This window comes from Eulemur rufifrons, chromosome 21, assembly GCF_041146395.1.
Source record: "Eulemur rufifrons isolate Redbay chromosome 21, OSU_ERuf_1, whole genome shotgun sequence".
Lineage (NCBI taxonomy): Eukaryota > Metazoa > Chordata > Mammalia > Primates > Lemuridae > Eulemur > Eulemur rufifrons.
In genome coordinates this window covers 5961816-5987772 of record NC_091003.1, presented here as the reverse complement: position 1 = coordinate 5987772, position 25957 = coordinate 5961816, and the positions used below count along the sequence as shown (strand labels likewise).

The 25957-nt window shown below is 49.6% G+C and overlaps 1 protein-coding gene across 1 annotated transcript in view; it reads left to right on the top strand.

The window, feature by feature from the left end:
• The window catches only part of TMEM120B (transmembrane protein 120B), a 34307-nt gene that overhangs the window by 3533 nt on the left and 4817 nt on the right, over positions 1–25957 (top strand). Inside the window, exons 2-6 of the mRNA XM_069497415.1 lie at positions 9686–9804; positions 11568–11684; positions 16175–16234; positions 16840–16935; positions 19275–19364. Coding sequence (XP_069353516.1) covers positions 9686–9804; positions 11568–11684; positions 16175–16234; positions 16840–16935; positions 19275–19364 — 482 coding nt within the window. The remainder of the gene's footprint in view (positions 1–9685; positions 9805–11567; positions 11685–16174; positions 16235–16839; positions 16936–19274; positions 19365–25957) is intronic.

Sequence of the window (25957 nt, the reverse complement as noted above, 5' to 3'; positions counted from 1 at the left end):
TAAGTAACTTCAAAGTCATGGAACTAGGATTTGAACCCAGCCCTGCTGTATAACTCAGATACTTTTTGGGATACTCCCGGGATCTTAGTGGGCTCCAAAAGTATCCTGAGACCTTTAGCTCTAGAAGAAAACGTTTTTCCTTTTTTCTTTTTTTTGTTTTGAGGACAGAGTCTCACTCTGTTGCCTCGACTAGAGTACTGTGGTGTCAGCCTGGCTCACAGCAACCTCAAACTCCTGGGCTTAAGCGATCCTCTGCCTCAGCCTCCCGTATAGCTGGGACTACAGGCAGGGACCACCATGCCTGGCTAATTTTTTCTATATATTTTTAGTTGTCCAGCTAATTTCTTTCTATTTTTAGTAGAGACAGGGTCTCGCTCTTGCTCAGGCTGGTCTTGAACTCCTGAGCTAGAGCGATCTGCCCGCCTCGGCCTCCCAGAGTGCTAGCATTACAGGCGTGAGCCACCGTGCCCGGCCTAGAAGAAAACTTTTGAACTTGTTGAGTCTCTTTTCATTGGTATAGTGCTTTCACACAATGCATTAGTCAGGATTCTTAGTTGCAAGTGACAGAAACCCAGTTTGACTGGTTTTAAGCCAAAAAGGGGGTTTATTGACTCAAGTCTAGCAGTAAATAGCTTCAGGCAAGGCTGAATCCAGGAGCTCAAATGATATGTGTGTGTAGGTGTGTATGCCAGCTTCATTTTCAGGCAGTCCCTCCTATGTGGTGACAAAGAGGGCCACTGGCAGCCCCCTGCTGACATCCACTAGCTTAGCAGCTTAGCAAACCCAGCAGAAACAGCATCTTTTCCCCCTGTGGTTTCAGCAAGAGTCCTAGGGCTGACTGTCATTGGCCCAACTTGGGTCATGTGATTATTCCTTACTTAACTAGTCACTGTGGCAGAGATTGGCCAGACCTTGGTCACATGTCTGCTCCTGGAAGCTTAGTGCTACCCACATTACATGAAATAAGGGGAGGGATGGTCCCATGGAGGAAAATCAAAATACTGGTAGTGAAAAAAAAGAAAAAGAGAGGGATGCTAGTTAGGCATCTTTTGGAGGGTGAGTAATGGAAATTGTTCATATCTGTGATTCCCAGACTGTGTACCAGTGCACCCCCAAGGTGCTACAGTAAGCTCATAGAGGCATTATGAGGTAAGTTAAATTTTCAAGGAAACAGTGACATCTGTCAGACACTGCTTAAACTGCTGTCCTGTGGGCAGTTCACAGTTGCACATTAGGCCACACTACATTCTTTTTGATGATGTCATATCTTTGTAACGGTGCGTAGCCTGTTGCACGTATCTCACTCCTGGCCCTTGCACAGTTGAGGAAACTGAGGCATAGCTTACATAACTCAGCTAACAAGTGGCAGACTCCAGATTTGAACTCAGGCAGTCTGACTGCAGAATCTAATCACTTAATCATTATGTTATCGTTCGTCCGAATGCCTGACACCCGTGCAGGTACCCGCACTGGCTGCTCCTACAGCCAATAGCACTAGTGGATTCTGGCACGTGACTCAGAATCTTTCTCAATATGGAATTGATGCGCTGTAGGTGAAGTCACCCTGCCATCCTTGGGAGTGTTTCTATGGTGATGAGTCCCGGTTAAGTCGGCATCTGAAAATTTATCTGAAGTTGATTTCTTAGAAAGAGAACTGTATAAAAATAATCTCTCAAAAATTTACCGCCAGCGAGAGGCACACCTCTAAGGCTGTGGTGGTGGCCATGGCTTTGTCACGATCGACCGGATTGCCCACCGACTTCTGACACTCCCGGGCCACAGCCCTGTCTGTAAATGCCATGAGATGCCTCTGCCTGGCAATTCCTGCAGCAAACGTTGACCCCAGAGGTCTGACTCCCCAGTTCTGGACCTGGCGACTCAGCCAAGGTGTGTTAAGAAGGCGGCTCCACATGTTTCACAGCCGTGCTGGGACCTAGAGTCACCAGCCTCATCCTCCCACCGGGGCAGAGCTTGGGGCCTCGGAGGACAGGAGAGGTGACGGAGATCTCTGAATCCTCCGGTGGAAGCTGGCTTGTGTGTGTCTTCTGCAGGCGGAGCACGGTAATTGGACATGTAGGGAAGACGCCGTGGGCATCCCAGCTCACGGAGCTGATGTTAGCACTTCTCCTTTTTTTAGTTTTTGGAAATGGAATCCCCCTCTATATTTTTATAAGTAATACATATCCACACAGTTAAAAATTTAAATAGCAGACGTGTATAATACTTTTTTTTAACACTTGTTTGTAACAGCTAAAAACTGTAAACCTAAATTCCATCAGAATGGATAATTCACCTGAGCACCCATAGAGTGGGGTGTGGATAGGAGAATGAATAATAAACTATCAGTGCTCAATATATTAAAAAAAAAAAAAGAGAGAGAGAATGAATAAACTGGAGCTGCATGTATCAACAGTGAGCAAAAAGTTGCAGAGGCCTAGGTACAATGTGCCATTTGTAATAAAGGTATTATCCAAACACTCCAAACAATAGTCTGTATTGCTTAATGATACGTATGTATGGAGTCCAAGTATAAAGACTTTCAAGGAAGTGATGAAGACCATAAGCCTGGGTGTGGTCGATGAAGCCTGTAATCCCAGCACTTTGGAAGAGGTCAGAGGATCGTCTTGAGGCCAGGAGTTCAAGACCAGCCTGAGCAACGTAGCAAGACCCCGTCTCTAAACAAAATTTAAAAATTAGCCAAGCATGGTGGTGCGCGCCTGTAGTCCCCAGCTACTCGGGAGGCTGAGGCGGGAGGACTGCTTGAGCCCAGGAGTTTGAGGCTTCGGTGGGCTATGATCGTGTCACTGCGCTCCAGCCTGGGTGATGGAGTGAGACTGCCTCTAAAAGAAACTCCCAAAACTCTGTAATGGAGATTCAGGCAGGACCCTGGCAAGAAGCAAATAGCTGTCTCAGAAAGGTCTCTCTGAAGAGAAGGGGCTGTTGACAGAAGTGTAGGCAGTTAATGGTGAGGCCCCCTGAAGCTAAACCCAACTTGGGGCAAAGCGGGGGATCCCAGGAGGTGCAGTTCTCAGGGATCAGCCTCCCAGGGCACAGGGAAGACAGAACTGATCTGGGGTGGGTGTGGAAAAAGTATCTCAACATGCCTGTAAATCCATCAACTCGGGAGGCCTAGGTGGGAGGATTGCTTGAGACCAGGAGTTCGAGGCTGCAGTGAGCTGTTATTGTGGCACTGCACTCCAGCCTGGGTGACAGAGCGAGACACTGTCTTTTAAAAGAAAAGAAAAGGAAAAGCATCTTAAAGCACAGGTCCAATGGAGGGTCTATTGGGGATACTCTCGTGTCTAGAGAGTAGCCAGGGGCTCCAAGGGAAGACAAATTATATCCCCTCCACCTGCCAGCAGTGCTCTGCGCACAGTGCATCGAGATAGCGGTTGTGAAGTGGTGCAGCCGCTGTGGAAAACAGCATGGTGGTTCCTCAAAAAATAAGCATAGAATTACCATATGATCAGCAATTCCACTCCTGGGTATATACCTAAAATAACTGAAAGCAGCATCTCCAAAAGATATTAGTACACCCATGCTCACAACAGCCAAAAGAATGCAACCCAAATGTCATCAGTGGATAGATGAATAAACAGAATGTGGCCTGTCTGTCCATGCGATGGAATAGTATTCTGCCCTGAAAAGGAAGGCTGTTCTGATACATCCCACAGTATGCATGAACCTTCAGGGCATTATGCTGAGTGATAGATAAGCTAGTTACAAAAGGACAAATGCTGTATGATTCCACTTATATGCAGTCCCTAGGAGGAGTCACAATTATAGAGAAAAGTAACATAGTGGTTGTCAGGGGCCGATGGGAAGGTGAAATGGGGAGTTATTGTTCGACAGGTGCAGAGTTTCAGTTTGGCATGATGAAAAGGTTCTGGAGGTGGCTGGTGGTGATGATTGGACAGTCATGTACCACGTAACTGCCTTTCAGTCAAAGAGGGACCACGTGTATGACAGTGGTCCCATAAAAATTTGTTACTGTATTTTTACTGTACCTTTTCTGTGTTTATGTATGTTTAGCAACACAAATACTAAGCATTGTGTTACAGTTGCCTACAGTATTCAATACAGTAGCCTGCTGTTCAGCTTTGTGGTCTAGGAGCAAGAGCTGTGTAGGTGTGTGGTAGGCTATAGTGTCTAGGTTTATCTAAGTACACTCTGTGAGGTTCGCATAATGACAGAATCACCTAAGGACGCACTTCTTAGAACATATTCCTGTCATTAAGTGACTCATGATGACTGTAACATAGTGTGAATGTACTTATTAAAATAATAATGCCACTGCATTGTACACTTAAAATGGTTAAGATGGTAAATTTTATGTTGTATGTATTTTATCATAATGTTTAAATGTTTTTAAATTTTTTTAAAATTTAAAAATAGTTAAAAGTTATGTATATTTGGCTGGGTATGGTGGTTCATGCTTGTAATCCCAGCACTTTGGGAGGCCGAGGTGGGAGGATTACTTGAGGCCAGCCTGGGCAACATAGTGAGACCCCATCTCTACAAAAAATATAGAGAAGAATTAGCCGGGCTTGGTGGTACACACCTATCATCCCAGCTCTTCATTCGGCAGGCTGTGGCGGGAGGATTGCTTGAGCCTTGGAGTTGGTATTTACTTTGAGCTATGATGATGCCACTGCACCCCAGCCTGGCTGACAGAACGAGACCCTGTCTCAAAAGAAAAAAAAAAAAAAGTAAGGATCCAAGAAATGAATTGATAACCTTTGCCACTGCTTGTGAGACTGTCACGAGGGTGGGATCCGCAAAGACTGGGCGTGGGTGAGGAATGCCTGGGGGTGGAGTGTGTGTCACACCAAGGTCCTTGTTTCTGACCCCCCCCCCCATGTTGTCCTCCTTGTGACTAGCAAATCCTGAGCCTGGAGCCAAAGCCAGGAGTGGACTAGGGGTGTGTGACCCTCCAGTATTGCATCTCCCCCTCCTCCCCGAAGTGGCTCTGGCCAATGGCAAAGCAAGAGAACTGCAGGGCGGCAGGAATGACCTCATTTACCAGGGGACAGAATTATGGGACAGCCCATGACTTCCCATCCCTACCAGTCTGATGCCTTAACGGTTGAGCAGAAAATATCACCAGTGGAACGTTAGAAAAGTACCTGGAAAAAATTAAATGTTAATAGGATCAAATGTCGCTTAGGTGTGGACAACAGTTGTACCATCACATGCTGTGGGTGGGAGTGTAAATTGGTACAGCCACTCTGCAGGGCAGCTGGCCAAGATCTATTAAACATGCCTGTACCTTCTGACCCAGCAATTTCTTCCCTCTTCCCCAGGAGAATCTCCCCCAGAGAGATACTTGAGCGTCTGCCCAGAGAAGCAGTGCACGGATATCATTCAATGTTGCCTTGTTGGCCGGGCGCGGTGGCTCACGCCTGTAATCCTAGCACTCTGGGAGGTCAAGGTGGGCGGATCGTTTGAGCTCAGGAGTTCGAGACTAGCCTGAGCAAGAGCGAGACCCCATCTCTACTAAAAAAAATAGAAAGAAATTATATAGACAGCTAAAAATATATATAGAAAAAATTAGCCGGGCATGGTGGCATATGCCTGTAGTCCCAGCTACTCGGGAGGCTGAGACAGGAGGATCGCTTGAGCCCAGGAGTTTGAGGTTGCTGTGAGCTAGGCTGACGCCACGGCACTCACTCTAGCCTGGGCAACAGAGTGAGACTCTGTCTCAAAAAAAAAAAAAAAAAGAATGAAAAAAAAAAATGTTGCCTTGTTGGTTATAGTCAGAGACTAGAAGCAACCTAAATATCCAGGAAGAGGGGAATGATTAAATAAACTGTAATATATCTGTACTGTGAAATACTGCACAGCACTAAGAAGAATGAGGTACATCCATATATTCATATGTGGGTAGATCTTCAAGACATGTTATTGAGTGAGAAAAGAAAGTTGTGGAATTATATGTATATTTTGATACTATTAATGTATTATTAGTATTACTTTTTGAGACAGAGTCTTGCTCTGTCACCTGGGCTAGAGTGCCGTGGCATCAGCATAGATTACAGCAACCTCAAACTCCTGGGGTCAAGTGATCCTCCTGCCTCAGCCTCCTGAGTAGCTGGGACTACAGGCACGGGCCACCACACCCAGCTAATTTTTTCTATTTTTAGTAGAGATGGGGTCTCATTCTTGCTGAGGCTGGTCTCAAACTCCTGAGCTTAGGCGATCCTCCTGCCTCAGCCTCCCACAGTGCTAGGATTACAGGCATGAGCCACTGCACCTGGCCACTATTAATGTATTTTAAAGAGTCAAAAGTATGTGCTTTAGGGTATAAGCTCTGCTGCTATAACAAAGAGATCTCAGCAAAAATGGCTTAAATGAAGTAGTTTCTTTCTTCTCACATGACAGTCTAGACAGAGGTGTGGTCCAGGGTGAGTGGTGCTTCAGGTATCTGTTGCTGTGTAAAACAACAATACCTGAATGATGCTCGTGGACAGTGTGGTCAGGAGTTCAGACAGGGTATGGTGGGGAGGCCTGACTGTGCCTTATGAAGCCTGGGGACTTAGCTGGGGCTGGAATCATTTCTGTGTGTGCACATCTGGCACCTAGGCTGAAATGACAAGATTTATTGGAACTACTGGTGGAGTGCCTACATGTGACTTCTCCGTGTGGTTAGAGCTTCCATAGAGCACGGTGGCCTCAGGGTAGTTGGACTTTTTCCTCCAAGAGCAAGTGTTCCTTGAAATAAGGTGGAAGCCACATGGCCTTCAGTGACTTTGTCTCAGAAGTTGTATAGTGTCACTTATGCCGTATTCCATTGGTCAAACCAGTCACAAGCCTGCCTAGGTTTCAGGGGAGGAAACAGAGACCCCATCTCTCTGTGTGGGTGGGGCATGCTAAAGAATGGGTGATCATGTGTTAAAACCATCACAGGTGGGAAACCCTATCACATGGGGTCACCTCAGGACCAGGTTGGTTTGGTTGGGGAGGGGACACTGGGCTCCGCCATTTGCACTATGTGGCTTCCATCTCTGGTTTAAAAGTACCTGGACCCACCATTGCCCTATTCTAGCCAGGGAAAGAGCGTGGAGGGCAAGCAGTGCCTAATAAAAACTGTGGTGTGGAACTTGCACACATCACTTCCGGAATTGCATCCTGTTGGCTGACTCTTAGTTATGCCGCTACACCGAACTGCAAGGGAGGCTGGGAAATGTAGTCTATAGCGGGAAGCTGTGAGCCCAACTACAACTTAGTGGAATTCTATTACCAAAAGAAAGCAAAAGAGAATATAAGTGTTAGGGATGATTACTTCTTGCAATGTATTTTTCACATATACACATATGTATGTATTTATGTTTTTGTATGGGTACATAGAAATATGTCTATATAGAATACAGAAACACATAGGCTGGGTGCAGTGGCTCACGCATCTTATCCCAGCATGAGCCAGTGCGCTGGCATATATATTTGGGAGGAGTTTGAGACCAGCCTGAGCAACATAGCTACGTCCTGTCTCTACAAAAAAATTTGAAAAAAATTAGCTAGGCATGGTGGCACATGCCTGTGGTCTCAGCTAGAGGCAGGAGGATTGCTTAAGCCAAGGAGTTAGAGGTTGCAGTGGGCTATGATGACGCCACTGCACTCTACCCTGGCCTCCAGCGATCCTCCTGCCTCTACCTCCCAAAGTGCTGGGATTACGGGCGTGAGCCACCACGCCTAGCCAGGGGTTCCTTTGTTACCAGCAGGTATTTATTGAACATGGATGGCCATTTGGCAATGAAGAATTCAAAAGTGATTAAAACGCATCCTGTCTCCACAGTTAACTTATTAATTACAAATGGAAAGTTGGTTGCGGTACAGTGGAGAGACCAGGTGGACATCTTTACTGCTTTTACCAAGCAATCAAAGCTGACATCATGGACACTGTGTCCCCCCTGCCCCCTTGCAGGAGGCACTGAGGACACTTTAGTGGCATCCTGGCCCCGATGCACAACCAAAATGTAATCACGAGGAAACATCAGGCAAGCCCAGATTGAGGGACATTCTCCAAAACAACTGGACTGAACTCTAAAAATTTCAATTCAGGAAAGACAAAGGTTGAGTAACTGTTCTAGGTTAGAGGAGACCAAAGAGTTACGAGCAGTAATCTAAGGCATGAGACTGAATGGGATCCAGGATCTGGAAGAAAATTGCCATAAAAGAGACAGTTAGCAAAATTTGCATTTGGACGGCATATGTTGTCATAGCACTGTATTCTATCAAGGTTAAATTTTCTGGACAGTTGACCCTGGAACGATGTGGAGGTTCGGGGCCTGCTGTTGCCCGGAAGCCTTACTGATAACATGAAGAGTCAATTAACAAATATTTTGTGTGTTATATGTATTATATACTGTATTCTTAAAGTAAGATAGAGAAAAAATGTTATTAAGAAAATCATAAAGAAGAGAAAATATATTTACTATTTATTAGTGGAAGTGGATCATCATAAAGGCCTTCATCCTCGTCATCTTCATGTTGAGCAGGCTGAGGAGGGGGCCGGGGGGGTTGGTTTTGCTGTCTCAGGCGTGGCAGAGGCGGAAGAAAATCCGTGTATAAATGGACCCTCACGGTTCAAATCTGTGTTGTTCGAGAGTCAACTGTGTTTGATAACCATACCGTGAATATGGGAGAATATTATCGTTCTTACAAGATACACACTGCAGTATTTAGGAGTAAAGAGGCGTGTTGTCTACACCGACTCCCAAATGGTTTAGCACAGGAGTGGGCAAACCTTTTTTGGTACAAGGCCAATTAGTGAAGATTTTAGGCTTTGTGGGCCATATGGTCCCTGTCACAACTCCTCACTATTGTGCTGTCATAGTGCCAAAGCGGCCGCAGACAATATGTAAATGAGTAGGCGTGGCTGTGTTCCAGTAAAACTTTATTTATGGCTATTGCAATGCCGACTTCATGGAATTTTCACATGTCATGGAATATTCTTTGAGTTTGTTTTCAACCCTGCAAAACCCATTTGTGTCTTACTGCCCGTACAGAATTAGGTGGCTTGCGGGCTGTAGATTAGTGGTATCTGACATGGAAAAAGAACACAGACACACACACACACACACACACACACACGCTTCGTGTGCTCATGCACGTGTGCACCTGCGTGTGCACGTGAGCACACATACCTGGGGGATAAAGCAAGTACAGCATAGTGAGAGCAGTCGGTGAGTCTGGGTGAAGAGGAAAGGGGAATTCTTTGCATTGTTTTTATAATTCTTCTGCAAGTTTGGAATTTTTTTTTTTTTTTTTTTTAGAGACAGGGTCTCACTTTGATGCCTGGGCTGGAGTGCAGTGGCATCGTCATAGCTCACAGCAACCTCAAACTCCTGGTCTCAAGTGATCCTCCTGCCTCAGCCTCCTGAATAGCTGGGACTACAGACCCATGCCACCATGCCCAGCTACTTTTCTATTTTTTGTAGAGATGGAGGTCTTGCTATGTTGCCCAGGCTGGTCTCGAACTCCTGGCCTCAATCAGTCCTCCCGCCTCGGCCTCCCAAAGTGCTAGGATTACAGGTGTGAGCCACTGTGCCCGGCTCCAGTCCCAGTTTTCCAAGCCACATCCTTGATAGTTTTATTGTTTTAGCCATCCAAGTGTGACCTCAGCAGTCAGTCCCCTGAGCAGGAGCGAGCTATGAAACGTGACCTGCCCTGGCTCCTCTGTGCACAGGAGACGCACAGGATCTACAGGCAGAAGCTGGAGGAGCTGAGCGCGCTGCAGACGCTGTGCAGCAGTTCCATCAGCAAGCAGAAGAAGCGCCTCAAGGACCTGAAGCGCGCACTCCAGAGGTAGGCGCGGCCGCAACGCAAGGCCCCCCTGGTTCGCGGGGACACAAGCCCAACTCAGAACTGGCTTGAGCAAAGAATGGAAATTTTAGTGGAAAAAACCCAGGACCAGGAGTAGCTTCAGGCTTCCCTGGATCCAGAGGTCAAAGGGTATTGGTAGGATTCTGGTTTTTTCCTCTAAATTCTGCCTTCCTCTAGAGTGGCTTCACTCTCAGGCCTACTGTCCTGTCCTGATCACCAGGATGGCCAGCAGTGCCCGCTCATGTCCTCTAGCCTTGCTTCCCGCTGGCTTTGCCACCCCATCAGAAGGAGTTTCTGTTTCCTAATACTTCAGCACATGTTCTGGGTGTAATCCCCACTGACTGGGGTTGGCCGTGTGCCCTGTGTGAGCCGTCACTGAGAACGGGCTTGGGCAGGACTATGTCGTGTGCTCAGTGTGTGCACCTCGGGGAGCGGGGGACAGCCCCTACCTGAGCCACATGGGTGGGGAGGAGAGGATGAAGGCTGGTGATGTTGTAAGAAGCAGCCCTGCTGGATGGGTAAACAGCTGATGTCCTTCTTGTGGGTGTGGGATGCTGTCCCCACCAGGGGCTCTGGAGTAGGGGCTGCTAGGTTGGCATCCCTGGTGGGGGTGTGCTTGAGCTCATGACTTAGCTCAGTTCCTGAGCCCAGCTCGAGTTCACATCCCGATACTTATGTCTTCATGGTTTGGGAAGTACTCTCATCCCTTGTACGTGTAGGCGGCCAATGGATGCTGTGACCCCTAGTCAAGCAGGGAAACTGAGGCTCCAAGTGACTTGTCCTAGGTCCTTAGCTGGGCCTCCCTTCCAGGGTTGTGACTCCTGGTCAGTGCTTCCCTTGTGGACAATATTGGGGAAGGTCCTGATTATGCCTCTGGGCATGGCTGCCCATTTTGGAAACGGAGGCCCACTAGTCACAGGGTAGAGAGCATGGATGGGTCCATTTGGACGCATCACCAGATGTGTCCTAGAAAAATGCATCTTACTGAGGCCAGGACTCAGAGTCCTGAGACTTTTTTCAGTCCGGGATTTTTCAGCCTCAGCGATGTCGGTAATTCTTTGCTGTGGGAGGCCGCCCTGCTCACCGTGGGCCGTTCCCCGGCATTCCTGGCCTCCGCCCATTCGGTGCCGGCAGCACCCTCACTCCTGTTGTCAACCAGGGTGTCTACAGACATTGCCCAGTGTCCCCAGCTGAGAAGCACTTGGTTAGAAGGTTGACCCATGAGTTAGGTTCTTAGACTAAGGACCCCTCCCATTCCGAGGTGTGTCTGCTGCCTTATTTTTCTAGTTTTGAGAGTGAAATGTTACCGAAGAATAACAGACCTTTTTTGGTTGCCTTGCCTATGCTTCCAAGTGCGTCTCTGCATGTCCTCCTAGCCATCCGTAGGGTATCCTTGGAACGGTGAGAAAAAGATTATGCCAGTCAATACCCATCAAGCTGATACTATGTGTCAAGTGTTATTCAAGGTGCTTACACCGTATGTGCTCATTTAATCCTCATCAGGAGATTGTCTATGAGGCAGGCCTGATGTTATCCCCATTTTTGAGGTATGGAAAATACCTCAAGGATTTTCCCAAGATCACAAGGCTACCAGGGAGCCAGCATCACGCCCAGAGAGTGCAGATGGAGAACTGAAGTTGCGAGAGGTGTTGGGGCAGAAAGGTGGAGGGCAGTGCCCAGGGCGTCCAGAGTCTTCCTCCATGTGAGTAATGCCCCTGCGTCTGCGCCTGCACCTCTGACCGCAGGTACAAGTGCCATGCCAGCCGGGAGGAGGCGGAGCTCGTTCAGCAGATGGCCACGAACATCAAGGAGCGGCAGAATGTCTTCTTTGACATGGAGGCCTACCTGCCCAAGAAGAACGGGTAGGAGCTGGAGACTCCCCCTCCCCTGCCACGGGCAGGTGCCCAGGCCCAGAACACCTGGTCCATGCAACTCCCACCTGCCTGCTGGGGATTTGGGTTGAGGGGAAGGGGAAGCAAGGGTGGGAATGAGAAGGAGCCAGGACCCTTCCCACATGTTCTCCATGAGCCCGGGACGGAGGGGACCTCTGCTCTGCCTCGTGGTAGTGACATTCCTGGGACGGCTTTTGTGAGGAACCAGCACCTGCCGCATACCTGGTGCACTTGAGGTCAAGAGGGAAGATATTCTCTCCCAAGAGAGCAAACACATATTGAGTGCCTGCTGCATGCCCTACATTGTGCTGGGAGCTCCCTTCACGTCACTTATTTTATCTTCAACAAGCTGGTGTGTCAGTTTAAAGTATCCCTATTTTGACAAGGTTCAGAGACATTAGGGAATATCTGGCCCAGGTGGCTCAGCCAGGTTTGGCCAAGCCAGGATGTGAACACTAGACATTCTGACTCCAAAGCCTGAGTTTCTTTCCATCTTCCCCCTGCAAAGAAGTCCCCATCTGCCCCCTCCAGTGACACCATTGCTGCTTTGTTCCAGAGAGACCCCCTAACAGTGTCGTTTGGTGACCTGGCATGGTCTGCTAAGCATGTCCCTACTGTGACCTTGTTTCCTGGTTCGGCCTAGCAGAGGCAGAGCCTCCCACCAGGAGGAGGGGCTTCCTTTTAGGCTCGTGGTGGGGTGGCAGGTGGCCTGCTACCCTTGTTACATCTTAACCCATTCCTCTGAGCTTCTCCTTTTTTGTTGTTTGGTTAAAACCCCATGAGTTAGGTGATCATTTTCTATAGCAGCCCAGTGTTCGTGACCCTCTTTCGTGGTGTCACTGAAATCCACCTTCCTGGCTCCCCTCTCCCCAGTCCTCTGTGCATCTTATGTCAGAAATCTTTGGTTTGCGGATGACAGAAAACCCAACTCAGAGTTGCTTAAGAAAAACTAAGGGATTTATTGGCTCATGTAACTTAAAATTCCAAGAGTAGCTTCAGATAGGGCTGGATCCTGATACTCAAATGATCCTGGCAGGACCTGCCTCTCATTTAGTTTTTTTTTTTTTTTTTAACTCACTTTTCCCGGTGTGAGTTTCATTCTTAAATAGGTTTTTTTCCCTGTAAACTGGTGACCAGCAGCTTTGGGCTTGCATCCTCTCTACTAATCAACTAATAGAGGCCGGGCGCAGTGGCTCACGCTTGTAATCCTAGCACTCTGGGAGGCTGAGGTGGGGGATCGTTTGAGCTCAGGAGTTCGAGACCAGCCTGAGCAAGAGTGAGACCCCATCTCTACTAAAACTAGAATGAAATTATATGGACAGCTAAAAATACATATATAGAAAAGATTAGCTGGGCATGGTGGCACATGCTTGTAGTCGCAGCTACTCGAGAGGCTGAGGCAGGAGGATTGCTCGAGCCCTGGAGTTTGAGGTTGCTGTGAGCGACGCTGACACCACGGCACTGTAGCCTGGGCAACAGAGTGAGACTCTGTCTCAAAAAAAAAGAAAAAAACTAGTAGAGCAAGTCTGTTCCTTAGTTATTCTGGGAAAAGTCCCAGGGCTGATTCTCATTGGCCTAGATGGTGTCACATGACCATTCTTAACCCAATCAGGAGGATGCACTGCCTTGATTGGCCAAGCCTGGGTCACGTGCCTTCCCTGACATCCTAGGGGGAAATGCGATTCTCAGAAGGGAAATTGCAGTTGCCCTTTCAGGAAGTAGGGACTGTGTGCTAGGCAGGAAAATAGATGTCCTCTTATACCACTGTTCCAGTTACACCAGACCAGAAATGTCCCTGCAGTCCACTCATAGCTAGAAGGAAGGTTCTTCTGTTTTCTTTTTTCTTTTCTTTTTTTTTTTGAGACAGAGTGTCGCTTTGTTGCCCAGGCTAGAGTGAGTGCCGTGGCGTCAGCCTAGCTCACAGCAACCTCAAACTCCTGGGCTCAAGCAATCCTACTGCCTCAGCCTCCCGAGTAGCTGGGACTACAGGCATGCGCCACCATGCCCGGCTAATTTTTTCTATATATATTTTAGTTGTCCATATAATTTCTTTCTATTTTAGTAGAGACGGGGTCTCGCTCTTGCTCAGGCTGGTCTCGAACTCCTGACCTTGAGCGATCCACCCGCCTCGGCCTCCCAGAGTGCTAGGATTACAGGCGTGAGCCACCGCGCCCGGCCCTGTTTTCTTTTTTCCTCTCAAATTTCTATTTATCCTTCAAAGCCCAATTCAAATGTTGTTACCTCAGTGAAGCCTTTACAAACTTCTCTCCCTCTGTGGAATTTACTCTTCTTCCTCAAGGTCCCATAACTCTGTATTTGCACCTTTGTTAGAGTGTATTGTAACGGAGACCCAACGATACGATGGCTCAATGAGAGAAAAGTTTCTCACACACACAGCAGTCCAGAGGCAAGGGGGACAAGGGTAGGGCACTCGTCATCTAGTTGTTCGAGGTTTTTCCAGCTTACGACTCCACCACCCCTTGGGGAGTTGTCCTCATCTGCACAGCCAAAGCTGGCTTGTACCATCACATTTTCAGGAAGGGCGAAACAGTCAGGCTGTAGAGGACAAGCAGATACCCCTTTTACAAAAAGCATTTACCATTTCCTGCTGAAGCTGAACACGTACATACCCTGTGACCAAGAAATTCCACTCCTGGGTATATCCCCAAAGGAAATGAGTGCTTATGTCCTGCCTGTAAAAGCTGTGTACAAGAATGTTCACAGCCAAGAAGCCAGACACAAAAGGCCACATATTGTATGATTATATTTATATGAAATGTCCAAAGTAGGCAAATCCATAGAGACAGAAAGTAGATGGGTGGTTGCCAGAGGCTGGGGGGAGGGGAGAATAGGGAGTGACTATTTGTGGGTATGGTGTTTCTTTTTGGGGTGGTAAAAATGTTCTGGAATTAGGTAAGGGTGATGGATGCACAGTATTGTAAATATATTAGAAAGTATTAACTTGTATACTTTAAAAGGGTTAATTTTATGGTATGTGAATTATATCTCTATTGAAAAAGAATGTTCACAGCAGTTTTATTCATAATAGTCAAAAACTGAAAACACATGGATGAACCCAGAGGACATTGTGCTAAGTGAAACAAGCCAGAGACAGAAAGAAAAATACTGCGTGATCTCACTTATAGGTGGAATCTTAAAAAAAAAAATCAAATACATAGAAATAGAGAGTAGAACGGTGGTTACCAAGGGCAGGGGTGTGGGGCAGTGGGGGGGTGTAGGTTAAAGAGTACAGGTGGTAGTTATGTAGGCTGCATAAGTCTAGACATCTAATGTAAAGCAGCGGGACTAGAGTTAATAATGTTGTATTATGTACGGGAAGTTTACTGAAAGAGTAGACTTTTGGTAATCTAACCACACACACAAAAACAACTAAAAACTGAAAACAAAATGTTCATCAACAGTAGAAGGAATAACTAAGTTGTGGTATTATCAACTCAGTATAATAGTATACACCATGAAAAACAAGGACATGCAGATTTGCATATAACATGACTGAATCTCATGGACGTAAGATTGAGGGAAGAAGCCTGGCATGAAAAATTACACACTATGTTCATTTACGTGAAGTTCAAAAATAGGCAAAATGAATCCATGGTGATAGGAAACCAAACAGTAACTACCTTTGGTGGACAGCAGCTGTCTTGGGTGGGCTGGGCACGAGGGGGCCTCCTGGGGCTGGAAGTGTTTTATCCTTTGGTCCGGGTATTGGTTACATGTGTAAATATGTAACAAGTCACCATGTTGTACACTTAAGATTTGTGTACTTATGAAGGTTACGCCTTTTTATTTCTTTTTTTTTTTTTTTTTTGAGACGTAGTCTCTCCCTGTCACCTGGGCTGTAGTGCCGTGGCATCAGCCTAGCTCACAGTAACCTCAAACTCCTAGGCTCAAGTGATCCTCCTGCTTCAGCCTCCTGGGTAGCTGGGATTATAGGCGTGTGCCACCATGCCTGGCTAATTTTTCTATTTTTAGTAGAGATGAGGTCTTACTCTTGCTAAGGCTGGTCTCGAACCCCAGCCTCAAGCGATCCTCCTGCCTCGGCATCCCAGAGAGCTAGGATTACAGGCGTGAGCCACTGTGCCCAGCCCATTGTGCGTTACTTTTAAAGAGAATTCTTTTTAAATTGACCTAGAGATCGTATCCATGCCTTCACCTCATTGGCTACAGCTTAGTCACATGTCCACATCTGGCTGCAAGGGAGGCTGGGAAATAGTCTCTAAGCCAGCTTCTATGGGGGATAGGCTTATCATACTGTCATGTGTCACAGTTGTACAGTTGTACAGTTCTTTTGTTAATCATCATTCTCCCTTGGTGCGGAGGCACTGAGCTTAGCAACCTATCTTCTAACACTGGGGGCTCAGCGCGTGCTTGGTAAGTTTGAATGATTTTGAGTGGGGCCGCCTGTAAGGGTCATGGGCTTCACTGGTCTTTCCTTCCAGGCTCTACTTGAATCTGGTGCTCGGCAACGTGAACGTGACCCTCCTCAGCAACCAGGCCAAGTGAGTGTGCCCAGTGTGGCTCAAAGGAATCCCGGCAGTTTGCTCTTTCAACTCGGGGAAGATGGGTCTAAGCTAGAGTTTTTGCATAAATAAAAAAATATTAACAGGGCTCTGACTTTTAGTATTTTTGACACTTTCCTTCTCAGTGGGGAGACCACTTGGGGAAGGTTTCCTTCCTTCCTTTCACAATATGGTGGGTGGACAGGACTCCCCGTTTCTCCCGAGAAATGGCTCTGTTTCTCATGGGAAAAGGGCAGCCCTGTCCACCCTGCATCCATCCCATTTCCAAGTAAAATCGAACCCTGGCATTTCTGCCACAGCAGTTGGCTGAGGGAGGAGACCCTGTGTCTGCCCCCTGCCCATTTCCAACACCACCCCAGAATCCTAAGCCAGGAATCCAAGGACATGGGCAACTTCTTTCCCTAATTGGTCACCACCATTAATTCAAGGCCAGGTCTCTCCTTTAGTGGGCTAGGAAGGTCCTTGTGGCACAAGGGAGTGGCACCAGGTCAAGAAGCTGATGGAGCTGGGTGTCCCGCATTCAGGTGGTGGAGTAGTGACAGTCACGTAACCTTTCCTTGGGGGTGGGGGCTCTGTTGTGGCAGGTTCGCCTACAAGGACGAGTATGAGAAGTTCAAGCTCTACCTGACCATCATCCTGCTCCTGGGCGCGGTGGCGTGTCGGTTCGTCCTTCACTACAGGTAACGGGGTATGGCGACGTGTGCGGGGCAAGAGGAGGGGGCCAGGAGGGAGGGGGCCGGAGAGACCCAGGGTCAGCCCTGCGTCTGCAGCGGCAGTGTTTGGTGTGACAAGGTGTAGGGTAGAGAAGGGCCACTTCTCACAGTGGATGGCAGCCCTGTCCACCCTGCACGCGTCCTACACGTATCTATTAAACGGTTGCTGGGAAGGCCTTGCTCTGCAGTAGTTAAGAAAGAGCCGAGTGTGGCCATGTCCACACAATGGAACGTTACTCGGCCCTGAAGAGAAACAAAGGGCTGATACACACCACAACATGCGTGAACCTTGGGAACCTGACGCTGAGTGAAAGAAGCCAGTCCCGAAAGGCCACATCGTATGACTCCCTTGATGTGAAATGTCCAGAACAGGCAAATCCATAGAGACAGAGGGTAGATCAGTGGTTGCCAGGGCCTGGGGTGGGTAATGCTATTGGGTACAGGGCTGCTTTTTGGAGTGATGAGAATGTTCTGGAATTAGGTAATGGTGGTCGTTGCACAACTCTGTGAATACACTAAAGATCACTACATTGTGTACTTTAAAAGGGCAGATTTTATGCTATGTGAATTATATCTCAATTACAAAAAAAAAAGGACAAAGGAGAAAAAGAGCCCAGCCGGACTGCCTGGGTTTAGATCCTGGCTTTGAGACCAGCTGGCTCAGGGTGGGTTCCCTCTGGGCCTCCGTGTCCCCATCTATAAAATGAGGGGGCCAGCAGTCCTTGCCTCACAAGGGTGTGACGATTCAGTGAGTCCACATTGTGCGCGGCTGCGGCGGTGGCTGGAGAGCCCAGCTGCCACCATCCGCACAGGACAAGGCCGTGCGGCTCCGAGAGGCTGAGGCTCCTGCCCGCGGGTCTCTCATCCCTCCCTCTGGCCCTGGATTTTCTGCCCCGGGGGAGGCAGCCAAGAACAGCTCAGGCATTTGGTCCACGTGCCAAGGGTTGGTTTCCTGGCGGGTGCTTGGCTGGGAGTCCAGCTGCTTGTCTGGCCACTTGAATGTCCTAACAAAGGCTCTTTTAGGCCCTAGGCCTGTGCCCACCTGCTGCCCGGGGCCTGGCCCCTCTCCACGGGGGCAAAGGCTGCACACAGCAGTAACGCCTTCCCACGTGTCCCTCGGAAGTGGGTAAAAGTTCTCAGTGTGCAACTCGCGCTGGGGCCTCTGGGGCCCTCAGAGGGCAAAGCCCGTGCGTGTTGCCAAGTCCTGATGCTCGAGAGGGCCCGGGTGTTTCCATTTCTCCCACCCCCTTCTGGATTAGTCTCCTAGTGCTGCCAGGATGAAGTGCCACCAACTGGGGGGCCACACAACAGAAATATATTTTCTCCCTGTCCTGGAAGCCCGAAGTCCAAAAGCACGGCATTGGCCGGACAGCGCCGGCCCTGAAGGCGCCAGGGGAGGATCCTCCCAAAAGGATCTCCCAGTTCAGGGAGAGAAATGGGGCAGGTTGGGGGTGTTTTCCCTCCTCTGCGCAGACAGACGGCACCCGTGGGTGCTGAGTGGGTCTGTACAGCTGTCGACGCTGCACAGTGGAGCGTCCCTGTTGGGGTCAAAGACAAAGCCTTCACCAACGCCTCGTCAGAGATACTGGCAGTGGCGGGGGAGCCCGTGGAGGGCTGTTGTCACTGGCTCTGTCCCAGGATCCCTTCACCCAGGGACACTCACGTAGGAGCTCAGCCTTTCCGTTTACAGATGGTCTGCAGGCATTCTGGACCCTAGAAAGAGCCCACAGGACTGGCAAGTCCTGGGCCGGTGGGTCTCTGCCAAGCCCCGCCACCGTATGTGTGTCCCTCTCCACACTGACCACGGCCCAGCACGGCTGTGGTCGCCATGGCGGAGCCGCAGGAGTTGAGTCGGTCTTTCAGACTGCACGGCCTGCGGGGATTTTTTTGTATGTGTAAGAAGGTTTCCAGCTGGGCAAGGGGATGGAAGGAGTTTACATCTGAACACTGCAGACAACTTAGAATATTAAGTTTCCTGTTCTTAAAGTCCTCATGTTACTGTCCCACCAGAGAGTTCACGTCACACAGGGAGAATCTGGAAGACAGACGGGTTGCCCTGGGCTGGGTGGTCAGGGAAGGAGCTGGAAGCACAGGTAGCGTCCAGGTAGCACGGTGAGGAGGGCCACAGGATTCCAGGGGAGAGACGACGCACGAGAGGCCAAACTCCGCTGCCCTCTGAGTCAGTGGGGTGTCCAGAGGCAGCACCTGCTGCGGGCAGCCCTTGTCCTGGTTTGCTGTTCTGCGGGGCGAGGGTGGGACGCCTGTCCCTGGTTCTCACACCTGCTCCCTCGCTGTCTCCTCACCAGGGTGACCGACGAGGTCTTTAACTTCCTGCTGGTGTGGTATTACTGCACCCTGACGATCCGAGAGAGCATTCTCATCAGCAACGGCTCCAGGTACTTGGGGGCCCGGCTTTTTGGAGGGCTCAGAGGGAGGCAAAGGGAAGCCTGTCATGGAGGGGAGTGAGGCGAGGGCCAACACCCTCAGCCTGCGTCCCCTTCCTCCTCGGGCGCTCTGGGGCTGTCCAGACCCCGGGAGGAGGAAAACTGTCTGCTGCTGTTGAAGCAGCAGCATGTTTATGGTCAATCTCTTGCTTATGAGCAACAGAAATCCTCACTCAAACTGGTTGAACATGGCAGGAAATATATTTTCTCATAAAAAGAGAGGCCCATTGGGTCTCACGTCAGGTAAGGCTTGATCCAGGTGCTCAGGCAATGTCATCAGGACCCAGTTTCTCTCCATCTGTCACCTCTGCCACCTGCTGTGTTGTTTTTATTCCCAGGCTCCATGCAGGGGCACCCAGCAGCTCCAGGCGCTCGTCATTATTTCCAGGCTTCTCAGCAAATGGGGCACATTCTCACTGGATCCCCCTGGCTGGGGCCAGACACTGACAGGATCACATTCCTGTCCCTGAGCCAGTCACTGTCTCCAGAGAACGCACCACTATGACTGGCCAGGCTTGAGCCTCACACCCACCCCTGTAGTCATCAGTGGAAGCTGAGTGTCAGGAGGAGAATTGGGATATTGTCACTAGAAGGATGAAAGGATTTTGATGACAAGAGTGGATGGTCCTCCATAGGGAGATGGAGAGGAGAGTGGGCAGGTGACGAGGGTCTTGGGCCAAACCTGCCCATCAAAGAGGGGATGCCGAGGAGGACGGAGGCCAGGCTGGGAGTGAAGGCTCTTGAGTTCCAGTCCCAGGGCAGTTGCTGAGCCACACCTGTGACCCTGGGCATGTCGTGTCCCCTCTCTGGCTGTTTCAGAGTCCTCTGAGGGGAGATGATTGTGTCACAGTGGTGTTGAATGAATCTAGGCGTGATGGGGGGTTCCCTTGCTCCCTATCTCTGAAGGGTTTCGAGTGCAAGAAGCCCCACTATTTTCTCCTAGTCTCCTTCCTGCCTTGCCTGCCTCTAAGCTGAGTTAAGACCCAGTTAAGACCCATGTCTTGCCACCTGGAGAACCCATTTTCCAAAGGTCTGATTCCTTTTCTCTTTTTCTTTTTTTCTTGCAATTGGTTGCCCAGACTAGTTTCGAACTCCTGGGCTCAAGGGATCCTCCCACCTCAGCCTCCCGAGTAGCTGGGACTGCAGGCATGAGCCATTGTGCCCAGCCCAGATTCCTTTTTGGAATGGCCATTTGAACCTCGGCATGCCATTCTTGTTCCCATTCTTTCCTGAAACAAAAAGTAACAACCTCCCAACTCTCCCCACTTCCTCCCTCCTGGGGGCTTGTAAGGAACGTCCAGGAGCCACTGTGCATTTAAGACCAACAGGCATCTGCCAACCGCACCCACATAATTTGCCACTTTCTTACTTTTTTGCCTGGTGGTCTCTATGGCAGGTCCCTACCCTGCTGGATCTTACCCTGAACATAGAGCCAAGAGGTAAGGACAAGTGTTCCCCTCCTCCCGGCCTCCTGAGGGGGCTGGTGATTCTTAGGAATACAGCCTGTAGCACGTAGCCATTTAGAAACGATCAGTGTTTCTCAAACCGTACATCATTTTTGCCATATCCACATACCACCTGGATGACAATTTCCTCATTTTAAATCCTCCATTTTTTTTTACATAAATGTTGATTTATTTTAAAAGGAAACTATTTTACCACTATACATGGAAAACCAGCATCAATTGCAGGAAGACAGTCCTGTAAAAATATCCTTTTGTTTTCACTGTAGAAGTTATTGAAGTCAGTTGTTCTTGCTTCCCAAGCCTTGGAGCCCGAGGCTTGCCATCTCTCTGCGTGTCTGTGGGAAAAGGGAGATGAACAGATCTTGCAAAGTGTTAAAGATGTCCGAGCATCCAACCGAGATTCTCTCCTTAACCAAAAAGAGGACTTCTCACCACGTGGTTCAGTGTTATCTAGTGTCGCACTCTGGTATCATCTAAAACTTGGTATGCTCCTCATGTTTTGGGAAACACTGAAGTAGAAAACTTAACAAATAACATTCATAGTTTTCCTTAATTTTCGAGTGAATAGTATTTTTGCTCTTGGGTGTGGTTGGAGGGTAGCCAGGGTAGTTTATAGTGGGGAATGGAGCCAAGGCAAGAGGCCAAGCTTCCTTGTGGCTAATCCTCTTCCTGTACCCTTGGGCTTCCCAGATCAGTCTTGGCATTTCACCCTTCTGCTCAGGGGCATGCCGTGCCTCTAGCAGACATCCTACTTTACTAAGAGTTATTCCAGACAGCTCTTTTTCCTAGTATGACAAGCTGGGCATGGCCGGTTACCAGAGAGAAGGAAGCAGGACTGACCAGGGTCCTTGCAGGTTTGGGGCTCAGGAGGGAAACAGAGCGGGGCACTAAAGGGGGCAAGCCTCACCTGCAACAGTTCAGCAGGAGCTTTTCTGGGTTCCCTGGAGCTCGTGCTCTGATGGGAGAGCAGGAACGGTTGTCTCTGGCTTGCAAGAGGGTCTGTTCTACTCCCCACCCCATCTACCATTCAATCACACATTTATGGTCATCTCCTAAGTACCAGACACTAAGCGAGGGACTCTGAGATGACTCTAACTCTGTGCCTTTTGGGAACACTCACGGAGTTTTTTTAATGGCAAAGACCCCTTCATGGCAAATAAGGTTTAAGGAATTTCAAGTTGTGATAGAACCATTCCTCCAGTCCTGCCTCCCTCTCGGGCCAGGGGCAGGGGCTTGGATGGGTGAGAGGAGTCTGGAATGGGGCTGGTGGCCCAAACAGGTGCCATCTTCTAGAATGACTGTTGTGGGCAAGGGACAAGGCAGGTGGGCTGAATCTGAGTGGCTGAAACGTGTGACGCATCCTCAACATCTGTTGGATATTCAGCCTCCACTCTCCCTCAGCTCCTTCTCAGAGCCGATTTATCCTGGGGGCTGGCAAGGGAAATGCCTTTGAGGTTTCCCCTCCCACTTGGCCTCTGACCGGGGAATAGCTAAGAAGCCATTGCGAGAGAGCACGTGAGGAGGTGGTGGGAGGGGTGCGGATTGGGATGCACTCTACCTTTCTCATCGCTGAAGCATCTCGCAGCCAGGTCAGGAACTCAGGGTCGGGACCCAGGAGGCACTCCCGCGGTCTCTGTTGAAATGAACCAAACCCAGGCTCCGCAATGAGGAAAGACGTTCTGGGGACGGTGCGGCTGAACTACGTGGGCTTCCTGGAGGCTTGCTGCCCACTCGTTCTGACTGAGGCTCTTTGTCTTGTTCCTGGTTGCACTGAACTGGGACTGGAGGTGTGGTCAGGGAAGCAGGCCTTGGGGTGGGGACTTTCCCATTGTGACCCGGAGCCACCCTTGGTTTGTGTCTGATGCTTCCCAAGAAATGTAGCTCATTAGCTCAGTCAGCGCCAACTTCTCTTGCAGATTTTGTTAATGATGGAAACCCACCCCGTAGGGACTAAATCTGAGGGGAACTTATGGGCATATATAACTGGGAGGTTCAAGGGGGTGAAAAGCGCTGGAACAGCGCTAATAGGCCCCTGCAGCCCAGGCCACCAGCCTCCTGCTGGCTCAGCAGCCCCGGGAGAGAGAGCCGTCCCCATCTTGCTGAATCTTGAGACAGACTTTGGATTGGCTAGGCTTGGGTCACATGCTGACCTTGGAGCCAATCACTGTGGCCGGAGGGCTGCAGAGTCCTGATTGGATGGCTCTGGGTCATGTGCCCAGTTATATACCTCAGCTCTACCCCCCCCCCCCAACACACGCACCCTACCCAGATTGAGTGGGGGGTGAGGTGGTTCCCTGCGGGAAAGCGGAGGCCCCAGAACCAGCGTGGGCTGTGACTGACAACGGGTGAAACAGCCAATGTCTACTGCATTTAGTTGTGGGCCAAGAAGGAATAATGAGTCAATGAATCGGCAATCATGTTTGTTTTTCTAGTGAGCTGCCCATGGTACCTGGCTCTAAATGGCTTTTTTGTTTGTTTTTAAGAGACAGTGCAGATGACCTGTTCTCATAGCTCACTGCAAACGCCTGAGCTCAGGGGAGTCTCCGGCCTCAGCCTCTCATGTAGCTAGGACTACAGGCACGTGGTTGATTTTTTGTAGAGAAGGGGTCTTGCTGTGTTGCACAGGCTTATCTCAAACTCCTGGGCTCAAGCAATCCACTTGCCTCAGCCTCCCTAGTAGGCGGAACTACAGGTGTGAGCCACCACCCCAGGCTAATTATTTAAATTTTTTGTAGAGACAGGGTCTCTCTATGTTGCCCAGGCTGGTTTCGAACTCCTGGCTTCCCAAAATGCGGGGATTACAGGTGTGAGCCACCGACCCCAGCCTAACTGACTTTTATAGGGGCCTATCCTTGGGCACAACATGTAGAAGGTGCTAGGCAGGGGAGGGACCCTCAGTATAGAAGCCGTTCTCCAGCTGTCTAGGTAACCGGCAGCACAAAGCAAGGAACGGCCTGGGCTTGAATAGTGGCTGGGGCACATGTTTTCCACACAGCAACAAACATGGCTAACGCGTCCTGAAAGAAGCGATGCTCTCCCTGGCACAGTCCCAGATACCAGGTCATGCTGTATGTTCTGGCCACACGTGCAGCGCTCTTCCTGTCTTCTGCCTGCTCATTAGAAAAAGCCCACAAGCCGCTGCAAGCTTTATTTCTGTGGCAAAATGGGCCCAGACAGTGAATGCTAATGGATGTAGGTTCCTTTCTGGGGTGATAAAAAGGTCCTAAAATTGATTGTGGTGATAGTCATATAACTCTGTGGATATACTAAAAACCACTGAATTGTACGCTTTGAATGGGCGAATTGTATGGTATCTGAATTATATCACAATAAAACTGCTGTATAAACACACATGCACAGAACCAGCCCAGAGCCCTGGGGTGTACAGATGGACGATGGGGCTCGTGAATGCCGGGCCGGGGAAGAAGCAATTTCTAGCCTCCCCCGATGTCACTGAGCTGTGTTTATTGGTGGCATCTGTCAGAGCTGGGCTCTGGGCACGGCGAGCTGTGAAATTAAAAGCTGCTGCTCGGTGAGGCTTGTTGCCTGGAGTCTGTGTCTGGCACAGGCTGCTCCTAGACAGGGAGAGGACGTTTCTCAGGGGAGCTTCGGGAGGAGGACAAAGGAGGGTGGGGCCCACCGAGATCTGAGGGCTGACGTGTGGCCTTGCGGGGATCTGGGGAGGCTGCAGAGAGACCTCTTGGTTGCCAAGTCTGAGGGTTTGGCCAACTGCCTTTGCTGTCAGAAAATTGGAGCCAGAGGTCCTCGTAAACTGTGACAGATGAGATGGATATTTGGGTGAGGCTGAGGGTTTGCTGGGGACAAAGAAGTAGATGGACATCTTACATTGTCCCCATGAACTCACATGGTGCCTGCAACAATCTCCTGTCACTTCTGTGCTGGTGGCATCCAGACTAGCTGCTGCTTTCACCTGCCATACCTCCTGGACATTATTCTTGTCAACATTTATTGAGTGCCTGTTGTTTACTTGGTGCTGTTAGTGCTAGGAATATGGAGCTACATAAAACTTTGTCCCTCACTGTAACTCCTAAGGCACACATAGGCTGTTGCTTGAATAGCTCTTTTTTTTTTTTTTTTTTAAGAGACAGGGTCTCACCCTGTTGCCTAGGCTGGAGTGCAGTGGTTCGATCATAATTCACTGCAGCCTCAAACTACTGGGCTCAAGAGTTCCTCCTGCCTTGGCCTCTTGAGTAGCTGGGATTACGGGTGCACACCACCATGCCCAGCTAATTTTTCTATTTTTAGCAGAGACAGGGTCTCGCTCTTGCTCAGGCTGGTCTTGAACTCCTGACCTCAAGCGATCCTCCCACCTCAGCCTCCCAGAGTGCTAGGATTACAGGCGTGCGCCACTGTGCTCAGCCAGGGAAGACCTTCTTGAGGAGGTGATGGTTGTTCTGAAACTTGAATTTGGCCCAGGAGCCAGGTAGGAAGAACAGCAAGTACAGAGGCCCCGTGGTACTCTGCTGGGGCTGCCAGAATGACACACTACAGACTGGGCATCTTACACAGCAGAAATTTATTTTCTCACAGTTCTGGAGGCTGGATGTTCAAGATCAAGGTGCTGGCAGGGTTGGTTTCTCCTGAAGCCTCTCTCCGCAGCTTGCCCATGGCGCTTTCTCCCCATGTCCCCACATGGCCTTTTCTCTGTGCACGCACATCCCTGGTGTGTCTCCTCTTCTTACAGAGACACCAGTCATGTTGGATTAGGGCCCACCTGTGTGACCTCATTTAACCTCATTGCCTCTTTAAAGGTCCTAGCTCCAAATACAGTCACATTCTAAGGTACTGGGTGGTGTTAGGCTTCAACATAGGCATTGTGGGGGGGGGGGGGACACAATTCAGTCCAAAGGGGCCCTGAGGTGGCAACAGGCTTGGAGAGTTCAAGGGAAGGCCAGGTGCCTGGAGCACCTCAGTGCTGGGGAGGACAGGAGGAAAGAGGGCAGGGAGGTGGGGATTGAAGGCAGGTGAGATTTGGGATGTGTTGAGGGTTGCAGAAACCCCTGGAAGCTTAAGAGGGTCTCTGGGCTGATCTGCAGGTGTGGGATTGTACAGCTCTGT